The sequence below is a fragment of the Eulemur rufifrons genome, chromosome 6 (genome assembly GCF_041146395.1).
Source record: "Eulemur rufifrons isolate Redbay chromosome 6, OSU_ERuf_1, whole genome shotgun sequence".
NCBI lineage: Eukaryota > Metazoa > Chordata > Mammalia > Primates > Lemuridae > Eulemur > Eulemur rufifrons.
Genome location: NC_090988.1, coordinates 88792096 through 88805184, shown reverse-complemented (window position 1 = coordinate 88805184; position 13089 = coordinate 88792096). Strand labels below are relative to the sequence as shown.

Below are 13089 nucleotides of genomic sequence, written 5' to 3'. Positions count from 1 at the left end.
CCTTGGAATAGTTGACTTAGATGGTAGAAAAATGAACCTGATTTCCTGTTGTTTCGGACCTATAAAACTTTGTATTTTTCTTCAGACTGTGTCTTGCTGTCATGTGAACATGTTGATAGTATCATTGAATGTCACAGCATTGATCACCGTGACTACCTGTCTTGGAAACTGAGACTTGAAGTGTCAGAGGTACTGTGAACTCTTCTGCCTGAACAAGCCCTGATGAAACTCAGTGATGCGAATGTCAAGGGAATCTGAGGCTCCGGGTTACATGCTGGGTTTATGGAGCAGTTGTTGACAGATGGATTGAAGGGGGTAGTGCTAACCGTTCTGGAGGCCTGGCACACATTGGCCTATTGTTTATAGAAAATACATTAAGGAAAGGTGATGATAAGTTATTAACTTTTTTTCCCTCCTTTCTTTGTTCTTTCTAGCTTTTTTTCCCATTTCCTTCATTTTTTTCCTTTCTTTTAACCCTCATTAACTTATTAGTGAATGATGAATGGCCAGTTTGTGAAATTTAGCATTTTCTTAAGGCTTCAGTGAATTCTAAGATAACTCACTTTATATGTGAGTACCATTGAAAATAGCAAATTGTTTATACCAGTATAATCTTCATTAATGACAAGTAAAAGTCATTATTTCTTTTTTAAAATGCATAATAGTAAATATATAGGCTAATCTCCTATAGAGATAAGATCTCCTTTGTATAGGGGGCATTGAGAACTTTGCATAATACCACACAGCTAGGATTTATGAAACATTTTTGCTATATTCTCTTGCTGCCACCCAGAAGTGATACTGACCTAGATTGGGGTCCTGCTGAAGTCATGTGAGTGTTGTTGTTTGCCAGAGCTGCAAGACTGAACTAGAACAAGACTGGATTGTGAGATTTAGAAAAGCCAACTAATATGCACAGCAACTCTCCTTTATTAGCCAGTCCTTAAAAGAGTATGCAGAGCCTCTACCTTAGGAGCTCCTCTATTTCAAAGCTCACCCAGCTTTCAATCATTTGTTTGGAACTGCAGTCATATATATTTAAGTTATAGAAGACATCAGTGCTTCCCCTAAACCTTGATTTTTAAAAAAATTTCCAGACATCCACAGACATGCACAGTGGCACACATGGTATTATTCTAATCTGGTTAATACAGCATGGAGTGAGGGTGATGCATTTCTGAGTGGCAGTCTCAAATAAATACCAGAGCCATCTTTTAAAGAAAAGTTTACCAGCTTATACGATCTGACCTGTTTCCAGTATGCACAGCTCTTTCTCTTTCTTCTTCCTTTTTTCCCCCCTCCTCTCAAGGACTAATGTAAGTGTGCAGATATTTTGATCTTGTTTCTCCCCCACCCCTAGGCTTCCATGGCCTTTGTCTCAGGCCCTGGGGGAGGAACAGTCGGAAGGCAGTTGACTCACTCCCACTCCCCTGATTCTGGTTCTGGTTGGGCATCACCTTGCTCTAGCCATGTGGCTGAAGAGTGCTCTAGCCTGCATCCCTTTCTCGTTCTTTCCCCTAATGTTCGAGTTCTGGGCTTCTTGTCTCTTGTTTCTAGTTTACTTTAGTTAGGCAGTAAGTAGGAGAGCACACTGTATTTCCTAAGGATGGCTATGGAAGAGAAAAACACCCTTTCCTTTTGAGCCTGTTTATAGTAATTAGTTTCCTGTGCTATCTTTATTCAAAGTTTATTTTTTGGCAGGTGTCACATTTGTGTTATATTATTTCCTCCTGGTTTTCCTCCTTCCTAATTTAAGCTGTTTTTGTAAGGGTTCTTGGAGTCCCTTTCTCTGGCTGCTGATGTTGCACTTTAGTTTGTTACTATGTTTGATGTCTGATGGAGAGGAGGACTGAAAAAAACTCTAAGTAATTATTTAATTTTTTAAATGTCTAAATGTCACCAAGCAATAAAATCTACATGAGATACTCAAAATTATCTGCAGTACCACTGCTATTACCAGCCCTTCTCCTAAACTACAGTGGTTTAATTATTCTGCCTTTTATACTTGAGAAATAGAATTTTGAAGACTTGAAAGTTAATTTTATAAGCATTTGATATTTTATTAATTTACATTTTGGTTATTCTGCAGATGGTTTCTGCAAAGACTTTAGACTCTGCATCCTTTTTAAAAAAATATTTTCTCAGGCAGTGCTACCAGAATATGGTATACAACAGAATCTTTTTTTCCAGAAATTAGCCTTTATATGATATTTTAGTTATCTAAAAGATTTGATAATAAAAATATGAAAAATTTTCTCAAGACTATATTTTGTATTGACTTAAAGGTTTTTAAAATTCAATTTGTAAATTTTTTTTTTTTTTATTTATTTATTTTTTGAGCAGTCTTGCTCTGTTGCCCTGGGTAGAGTGCCATGGTATCATCATAGCTCACTGCAACCTCAAATTCCTGGGCTCAAGTGATCCTCCTGAGTATCTGGAACTACAGGTGTATGCCACCACACCCGGCTAATTTTTTCTATTTTTTGTAGAGACGGGGTCTTGCTCTTGCTCACGCTGGTCTTGAACTCCTGGCCTCAAGGGATCCTCTTGCCTTAGCCTCCCAGAGTGCTAGGATTATAGGCGTGAGGCACCACACACAGCCTCATTTTGTAAATATTTTAATGTTGAAATATGTTAAATGAATAGCCTTCAGGTTTAGATTCTTTAGAGAATATGGGAAGTTGGTTAAGAAGCCATAAGTAGGAATTTGAAAATTAACCTGGCCTTTGTGGTTTCATTTAATACTTCATTTAAAGCTCTTCATTTACTTCTTTTTCTCCATTCATTATCTCTGTTAGAAATTAGCCATCTATTTTTATCAGGAATAGCACATCTCAGCTGATAAACTCACTTGAAAATGTATGAAAGGAATGTTGCTTATATTTTCTTCTAGCCATTAGGACAGAAGAATCAGAGCCCAAGTATGACCCCAGATAGTTGCTGTATGTATTCTTTGAGCCATTTGCTGGTCTTTGGTCCCATCACTTTACGCATCACGTGACGAGAACAAGGGCGTTTACTCAGCAGCATAGTTGTAAGTGCATAGTATTGTTATGAACAAAATAAGTCCCTTCCCTCATGTGGCTTACATTCTGTTGAAATGTATTATAATAATGAAGATATCCCAAAGCATATTTGTCTTGGATTTGAACAAGGGCTAGAAAGTTCAGAAAAACCTTGACTTTAGTTTTCATTCCATATATCTAAGTTCCTACTCTGCCTAAACAAATGTGTGCATTTCCACAGATCCTATCTCGGCAAAGAAGTCCTGTTTGTGAGTTATATTTCAGTAGAGTGTCTTTTGTTTATATTGTATATTGCTGGGATTAAGTTTCTTTGTTTAAAAATCATGTTTATGTTTTAAACTGGGATAGATACATGATGTTTATTTGCTTAATAAAAATTAGCATGGCTGGTGTCTGTGTTATCAGATGCAAAAAATAATAAGCTGGGCACAGCGGTGCGCTCCTGTAGTCACAGCTACTCAAGAGGCTGAGGTGGGAGGATCACTTGAGCCCAGGAGTTCAAGGCTGCAGGGTGCTACGATCGTACCTGTGGGTAGCCACTGCACTCCAGCCATGGCAACATAGTGAGACCCCGTCTTTAAAACAATAATGGTGATGATGATGATGAAGACTAAAACTGTGCCAGTCACAGTTCAGAGCTCTTTGTATATATTTGCTCATAAGAATGGTATTGCTAATCACCCTTTAATTTCATAAAGCAGGACAACAAGGCACAGGTAGGTTAAGAAAATTGCCCACCATCATACAGCATATGAATTGAATATTCAATATGGGTTGCAATATGATGTGCATATGCAGTAAGAATTGAAGCAGTATGGCTCTGGAGTCATTTTCTTTACTGCTGCACTATACTGCCCTTGCAGCCTAGCACACTAAGCTAGTAATAGTCAAGAAATCTGAACTCTGCTATGGGATCTCCTTCACTTTTTTCCATCTGTGTGCCTCAGTTGCCCTTTATACGTAAAATGATTTTTACATCATCAGTTTCATATTAGCAGTAATATCTGTTAAGTGCTTTGAACTCCTCATATGTAGAATCTGTATAAATTTTAGATGTAACAAGTTTTAGATGAAGCTGATTATAGGAAAGACATCAGAGAAACATAATTGCTGTGTATTTCTTTGCGGCTGATGGAACAGTATTCTGATAGATTTTATTTCTTTTTATCTTCATTTGACAGAAAAGAGTAGTTGAACAGCTACGGAAGAACCTGATAGTAAAGCAAGAACAACCAGACAAGTTCCAAATACAGCCATTGCCACAATCTGAAAACAAACTACAAACAGCACAGCAGCAACCACTACAGCAACTACAGCAACAACAGCAGTACCACCACCACCACGCCCAGCAGTCGGCTGCACCCTCTCCCAACTTGACTGCTTCACAGGTAAAAGTGTAGATGGAGCATTGCAGGCTTCGTGTTGTAGATTGATGGTCATGTAGCATGGATCCTGTTTCATACTGTGCTAAGCTCAACTAGAACTAAACACAAGTTATTTTGGTTACTTTTTTGTACTATAACTGGAATAAGTATCACTTGAAATCATTGGCAGAAGGAAATAACATTACTAAGGAGCAAAAGTTAAATCATTTCCCACCTGTCCAAAGAAGGGGGCAAAAGTAGTCAGTGACAAAGAAAAAAATCACTTCTCTGCATTACAACAGAATTAAAATCTTATTTTGAATTTCTGGAGGTATTTATTTATACTTGTTCTAAAAGTCTATGACTTGACCTCTTCTGGAATTGTTTTTCTGGAATTCTAATCAATTAGCCATAGACCTATTTGAGGATCAGTGCTCTTGGGACCAAGTAGGAAGAAGCATTCAGAAGTATGCTATATTTCCATTATTCATAGGAACAAAATACTCACTTTAAGTCCATATTCATGAGAAAATGAATCTGTTCTAATACACTGATGGGAATCTGAAATGGAAGCTACAGGTCAAAAGTAGAACTAAGAAGTGGGAGCTTAATAAACATTCTAACTTAGTGTAGCTGTGCAAATGTTTTTACTGAAAAGGGCATTTAAACAAGCACAAAATGTAAGGATGGTGAGGCAATCAAGATACACAGAAAGGGCGTATTTGGAAATGACATTCAGTTAAGAAAACTATTCAAGCTTGTTCTCTACACACTCATAGATAATATGGATATAACTTTTAAAAAGGGACTATTGAGCAGTGGTTCTTGATCCTTGAGGGTCACAGATTGTTTTAAGACTGTTGAAAGCTATGGATCCCTGCCAAGAAAAATACATATTCACACTTAATATACTCATTTTTGTACATTTCAAGGACTTTGGGACCTTTTGAAACCTAAGCATGAATACCTTTGACCCACCAACACCAAGCGTTTACTATATCTCTGTATGTAGAGAGAACTATAGTTCACTTGGCCATTCACTGTATATGGACATCGGGCAGGTTCATATGCAACATTTTGTGAGTGAAGAATGAATTATTTGTAAAAATACTAAAGATTTTTACAGTTGACATTTAATACAGGTTACTATATACCAGCACTCTCTTAGGTGCTTTATATGTATAATAGACATACCCCTCCCCTTAATCCTATGAGGAAGGTATTGTTGTTATTATCGCTGATCTTTAGAAGAGAAAAAATGAGGTTATGTAATTTGCTTAGGATTGTATAGGTAGTATGTGATGGAGCCCAGATTGAAACCCAGATGTTCTGACTGAAAAATCTGTCCATTCCACTACTCTTCTATACTGCCATTTTGTACCAAAAAAAGAAATGCCAAAACTGTATAAAACCAAAGAAGGCACAAAATAAAAATTTCTATTGTAAATCACATAGGTTGAGCAGCCTATATAATTTTAACCTAATCACTACCCCAAGGCTATTTGGAAATTAGGCATTTAAAACTTACTTTAAAAATCCCTTACCAGAACTTATATTGCTTTTGACAGATTGCTTGTAGGATTCCTTTTGTCACATTTTAAACAGAGTTGGGTTAGGTTGTTCTCTTTCCAAAGTGGAGTTTGATGAGAAAGTATTTATACAGGAGTGTGGAAGAATTCATTGTTTCCTGTTAACATAGGGTTTTTCTCTCTTAAACCATGGAAACTTCCTGTTCAAGTAACATTCCATGTTCTACAAATCAAAGGAAATATTTATAAAATACTTACAATAGCTGTTCCTTTCCCTGGTAATCTGAATTCTGTGCTGCTTTGTTATGGTGGATGGTGAGGGGCCCAGGACTATCCTCAAAACAGTGTTGTATAGCAGCTCTCCCTCTGGTAGCCCACCTTAGGTATTTAATTGATTTAGCCAAACTTTGCTTTATATTATTTTATTTCATGCAAATGTTAAAAGCCAGAAGATCCTCTAGATTTTTGGCTTTACAGTAAAGAGCTGTGACGATACCAGAGGACAGAGTAATTCTGACTAGAGGAACCAGAAAGGAGGTAGCATTTGAGCAGTGCCTTGACAGATGAATGAAATCTTAGGAATAGACCAGAGGAGAAAAAAGCATCACAGATGTAGAGAACAGTATGAACAAAAGTCTGGAGTCAAAAAAGTAAATGCATGCCCTGGGAATAGCAAGTAGGCTGGTGTGGTTGGAGCGTGGATTTCATGAGTCAGTGGAGAGGGAGATAAGGCCAAAAGGCAGGAAGGGCTAGCTTGTGGTGGAGACCCTCCAATACATGCCAGAACTTCTGGGGCTTTTGGCAGTCATAGTCTTTAAAGGTTCATGCGGGCAGGGACAAATGGGAGGTTATATATGGCATGTATTAAATACGTAACTTCAGAAAGGAATAAGTATTAAGTAGCAATCAGAGTGGGCTGGGAGGAGCTGCCAAGAGGAGGAAGTTTTTTTTCTAAGTTGGGTGATTAGGTTATACCAAGGCATGGAGGAAGCAATGAGAAAGTCTTTTTGTGGAGACAAGAGGGGCCAGTTCCCTTTACTTGTTAGTTAACTTCAACTCATGCTTATACATATATTTTGAAAATTTTCCAATCTACAGGAAAAAGTGAAAGAATAGAATGGTTGAATACAGGTATACTCTTAAACCTATATTCACAGCCCTCTCATTTGTGATGATATTAGGTTATTAAGTATGAAATGTCCAATTTCCTTAAGTACTACATTTGACAGTTGATATCTCTGACATTTCACTTTGACACTTCTTGTTTTATTTTTCCTGTGAAGGTACATCCTCAGTCTTTCAGACGCATAGTTTGGCTTGTGACTATCTTTCAAAAATTTTTTTAGAGCAATTTTTGCGAAACCATGGATAAGTAAAAAATTTGTGTTATTTTGGAATATGAGTTCTGTTGTGGAACCAGTGCTATGCAGACAGCTCGAAATATCGACGAAGTGTTTGAGAAGGATGTGTCAAATGAAGGCACAGTAAGTCAATGGTTTGAGAAGTTCCATTCAGGTGATTTTAATCTTCAAAATGAGCCACGTGGGCAACCTGAGACCAAGGTGGGTACTGTTGAGCTGAAAGCTGTAGTGGAAGCGAATCCATCTCAACCTAGGCGTGAATTAGCAGCAAGGTTTGACGTTACTATTTCAACAATATTGGGACCATTTGAAACAAATCGGCGAGGTAAAGAAGCTGGATAGATGGGTACCACATGAATGAAACGAGCCTCAGAAGAGAAATCATCTCGAAGCTTGCCTGTCACAACATAAAGGCAAACCATTTCTATACTGTTATTGTTATATATCATGAGAAATGGATTCTTTTTGACATTGGCATTTGGCACAATGGTCAGGTAAAGATGAAGTGCCGAAACACAATCCAAAACCTAATATTCATCAAAAAAAGCTAATGGTGTCTGTTTGGTGGTCCAGTGCTGGTATTTTTTTTTTTTTTTCTGAGACACTCTGTTGCCCGGGCTAGAGTGCCGTGGCATCAGCCTAGCGCACAGCAACCTCAAACACCTGGGCTCAAGTGATCCTTCTGCCTCAGCCTCCCAAGTAGCTGGGACTACAGACATGTGCCACCATACCTGGCTAATTTTTTCTATATATATTTTTAGTTGTACACATAATGTCTTTCTATTTTTAGTAGAGACAGGGTCTCGCTCTTGCTCAGGCTGGTCTCGAACTGAGCTCAAACGATCCCCCCGCCTTGGCCTCCCAGAGTGCTAGGATTACAGGTGTGAGCCACTGCGCCCGGGCTAGTGCTGGTATTAAATACTATCCTCTACAGCTTCCTGAAATCTGGTCAGTCGATTACAGTGGATGTCTGCTGCAACCAATTGGATGAAATGATGAGGCTGCTTGCGATTAAGCAGGCAAAATTGGTCAATAGAAACAGGCCAATCCTCTTGGAAAGCAGCGCTTGACCATGTGTTGCACAAACACCCAGCTGCTCAAACTACAGCAGCTGGACTTGAGAACTTTGTCATCCACCGTATTCATCAGACCTTGCGCCAATTGACTACCACTTCTTCCAGGCTTTGGACCACTTCTTGCAAGAAAACATATTCTATTCTCAACAAGCTGTGGAAAACGCCTTTTGTGATTTCATCGCCACTCTCTCCAGGCTTCTTTGCTGGTGATATAAACAAGCTACCATTAAGATGGCAAAACTATGTCAATAGTTTAGGCACATACTTTGATTAAGTATACTGCTTCTTTGAGATATAATAAACTTTTGATTCAAAATCAGACATTTCATATTTAATGACCTAATAAAATGCAAATGTAAAGAGTACAGTTAATAAAACCAAACAGAAAATAAACCCTTATAGACAAAAAGAGAAAGTTCTATTGTGGTTTCTTGAATGTACAGTAGTGACTTTCCATTCAAAATTAAACAAACAAAATAATCTAAAATAGATGTGAAGATTAACTAGAACCTATAGTAATAATCCCTCTAAATTCTGATTTATACATTGGAGTCCATCTGCTTTAAATCAGTACCTCATACTTTGCAGGTAAACAGCAATAACAAAAAAAATAAAAAGGATTTTGCTGTTAGCACCACTTGTCATGCCATGTCTACATTAACTTCTAGCTCATGCAATTTAGATTTTCTCAAAATTAAAGAACCCCTTTATGAAACTGTGGAACTTGAAGGTGATCATACTTAAAGGTGATTAGTCCTAGCATTAACTAGCCAAGGACTAATCATAGCTTCCATAAAAATAATTTTCTTTCTTGTTGAACACCTTTCTTCTCTGTCTTCTTGTCCTCTTTGCAGAACAGTTCAGACATTTTCATTAGACTTGGATTTCTAAGGTCTAGATTCCCTTTGTCATCTAAAGTCTAACATTCCAAGAGTTTGATTTATGTTCCCTAATACTTGGAATAGAAGAAACACCAGATCAGGACTAAAGAGCTAAGCAGTACCTGTGTCTTAATGTCAGTAAACAGTATATATATTCTTCAAAAAGTTTTTATTAAAGCATATAGTACTAGGTCCTGTGCCTGTACACTATACATATTTCTTTTTTTTTTTTTTTGAGACAGAGTCTCGCTTTGTTGCCCAGGCTAGAGTGAGTGCCATGGCGTCAGCCTAGCTCACAGCAACCTCAGACTCCTCGGCTCAAGCGATCCTACTGCCTCAGCTTCCCGAGTAGCTGGGACTACAGGCATGCGCCACCATGCCCGGCTAATTTTTTCTATATAGATTTTTAGTTGGCCAGATAATTTCTTTCTATTTTTAGTAGAGACGGGGGTCTCGCTCTTGCTTGGGCTGGTCTCGAACTCCTGACCTCGAGAGATCCACCCGCCTCGGCCTCCCAGAGTGCTAGGATTACAGGCGTGAGCCACCGCGCCCGGCCGTGTACACTATACAAATGGAGCTATACTGATGCTAGAATATGTATAATGAAATCAGCCACAACTCAATATTTGTAAAATAGAATAAAGCTGCTAATGTAAAATGTGAACAAACTTGTTAGGTTTCAGTATTTTTTAAGTGTTGAGTTAATAGCAAGTGTATAATTCAGGTGAGTTTGAGGTTTTAGTCAGTATTTTCTAGAATAATCAGTTTAGGGTTATTCAAAATATTAATAATGATTTACTTGAAACATGTACATTGACCTATTCTAAAGCAGTAATAACATGCACCACTGTTTTTAAATTTAAAATTTATATCAGTAAGGGGAGGGGAAGGGGAAAAAATTTTTAAAAAAATGTATGAGTAAATTCTGCTGACTAGACCTTTTACTCGCACAACCCATGGTAGCACCAGGATTGAGTGCCATCTGGTGTGACGTGCTTACCACTTCAGAAGTTCTTTGTATTAAAACACTTTCAATTGAAAGATAGGGCTAACACACTGTGTTAAAAACACTGATAATAAAGAGCTGGTAATATATAGTCAGTCCTTGCTGCTATACTACTGTAATGTGTCTAATGATAAATAGCATTTGGCTTTTGTTTCATTTTCATCACTAATAGAAAGCAGATGATTCACTATACCCCAAAATAAATATCAGCATTCCCCTTTTACTCCCATTTCACATTTGAGGAGGCTATGATAAAGAGAACACACCATTCCTGTATTGTTGCTTTGTAGAGGAAGGAAACAAAGATTTGGGTGATTTTAATTACGGGCATTAATAAGGAATGCTGATTAGGCTATGATGAGGTAGATGAGGCCAAATCATTAAATTTTTTTGGTTAAAAGAAAAAAGATGTTAAAGGATTAGATAATAAATGTGTGTATGCATAAGGCAGAAAATGTAAATAAATAATTACCTAGAGCCAAACAACTTAACACACAGGTACTTACATAGATCCTGAAATAGAATTCATAAGGGAAGTTATCTGGGTGTGTTTCCAGGAGAGTCAGGGTACTTTTGCTGGTCTGGCACAGTGCTGTCCAGTGGAACTTCCTATGATGTTGGAAATGTCCTCTATATCCACTGTGCATCCACATGGTACACCATACAGATGCTAGGATACGTATAGTGAAATCAGCCCCAACTCAGTATTTGTAAAATGGAATAAAACTGCTAACGTAAAATGTGAACAAACTTGTTAGGTTTCAGTGTTTTGAACTTTTGAACACTTGAAATGTGGCTAGTGCAACTGAGGAGCTAATGTGTTGATTTTCTTTTGTTTAAATTAATTTAATTTTAAATAGCTGTATGTGGCCAGTAGCTACCAAATCAGTGCAAATAGGGAGTAAGAAGAAAAAGGTAGAGTAGTATCAAAATCAGAACCAACCAGTTGGGCCAGATAAATTTTTGTCTTCCTGAAATGTATGTATCTTGCGTTCCTGGCAGCACCAGATAAATGTGTCTACCATGTAATGAAACTATTTATATTTTCTTGTTTTGTAACCAAGTCCTTTAATTATTGTAGTAAAAAGTCTAGAAAAATACAGCTTCAAAGCTGCAGTAGCACTTGCGGAGCTTCAGTCAGGTCCTCTCACCTAAGTTTATCCTCTGATCTCTAAGTCTTTTTGAAACTCAGGTGTTTGTTTCTACCTTGTCTTGTTTTACTGCATCTTTGATCACTTCTGCAGCAGTTCTCCAAAGAAGAGATCATTGGTAGTACCTCATATCCCTTTGGTATCAAGAACTGGTATTTACTATACTAGTTGGCTAATAGGTTCCGTCATCCGAGCTTGGGGCTTACTGCCTCTGAGGCAATATGCGAATCCTCCTGTGAGTTTCCCTTCCTCTGCTCCTAGGTGACACTCAAAAAATGAAAAGACACTGTCCTTTTACCCTAACCTTTGTGTCACAGAAGGCAGATATCCAGAATTATACGATGGCTTTCTTCATATTGATGAGGTTATAGCAATTAAGGATAGAGGTGATATGTACCTCATTGATTTGCAACTTGTAAAAAGTTTAAATTAATTGACAGCAAACAAAGAATTAGAAAAACTAGAATAAGCACACTCATTTTCTGTATCTATATACTCATTTGTTCATTGTTGAAAACTCTGTGCCCATATTAGTCTCCAGTTACTACTATGAAGTTGCCCATTCATGATTGATGCTAACTTGATGAATTGAGCAAACTAGAGGTTGCCTTTCCCTACGATAAGAAACGTGCTCATATATACACAAAAGAAATGTTGTTATACAGAGAAACTAGATTATGAGAATTACTGCTTTGTTTTCTTCTGGGGTTTAGCAGCATATCGTTTAGTGAGATTTAGTTTATTGTTTAGATTTAGTGTCCTAATATCTGTTCTCCATGTTTCCTAGAAGACTGTAACTACAGCTTCTATGATTACCACAAAGACACTACCTCTCGTCTTGAAAGCAGCAACTGCGACCATGCCTGCCTCTGTTGTGGGCCAGAGACCTACCATTGCTATGGTGACCGCCATCAACAGTCAGAAGGCTGTGCTCAGCACTGATGTGCAGAACACACCAGTCAACCTCCAGACGTCTAGTAAGGTCACTGGGCCTGGGGCAGAGGCTGTCCAAATTGTGGCAAAAAACACAGTCACTCTGGTAAGCCAGCAGCTGCTTCTCATGTGTGCCCACATGAGAGGGTTCAGGATGTGCATTTGTAGAATGTATCCATTTTAGGTTCCTGCTGGATTTCTCAGTTTCCACTATTCTTCTAGCATACCAAATTTCCCTTCAGGGCTGACAAGGAATAAGGGAATATGGCATTTCTACTATCTGCTCAAATAACTGCAAAAGTATCCTGACACCAAGGACCAAATTCCACTGTATTATCTGAAGTCAAAGTATGTCTTGATTTTAGAGGAAAGGTGTCCTTCACAGAGGCATACACGCTGTTTCATTTATCTCTCCCTCCACCCTGTCCACAGTTTTTTCCTGTGAAACTTGAGTGGTCACACTCTCTTGTGCTATATTATTACTTTGGAGAAAACCCCCTGATAATTCTTTTAGTTCACTATCCTTTTAAATTGATTGCATCCAGGAAGTACTGGAGTTAGTTGTGGCACTTTAAAAATCTTCCAGAAACTCACAAATTAACATAGTCAGTGTTCAGTTCTATCAGAGAAAAAAGAGATCCCTTGTACTTGAACAAGAATTGTTCATGAGATTTCTAGGACCAAACCATTTAGAAAACGGATATTCTGAGAAGCTTGAGGGAAATATATCTAAATTTTGATGTAAAATTTCCTTCTTAAAAT

At 37.9% G+C, this 13089-nt stretch overlaps 1 protein-coding gene across 1 annotated transcript in view; it reads left to right on the top strand.

Annotated features, from left to right (window-relative positions):
- PHF21A (PHD finger protein 21A) overlaps nucleotides 1–13089 on the top strand; it is a 177942-nt gene that overhangs the window by 130871 nt on the left and 33982 nt on the right. Inside the window, exons 7-8 of the mRNA XM_069469870.1 lie at nucleotides 4208–4414; nucleotides 12182–12433. Of these exons, the coding sequence (XP_069325971.1) occupies nucleotides 4208–4414; nucleotides 12182–12433 (459 nt within the window). The remainder of the gene's footprint in view (nucleotides 1–4207; nucleotides 4415–12181; nucleotides 12434–13089) is intronic.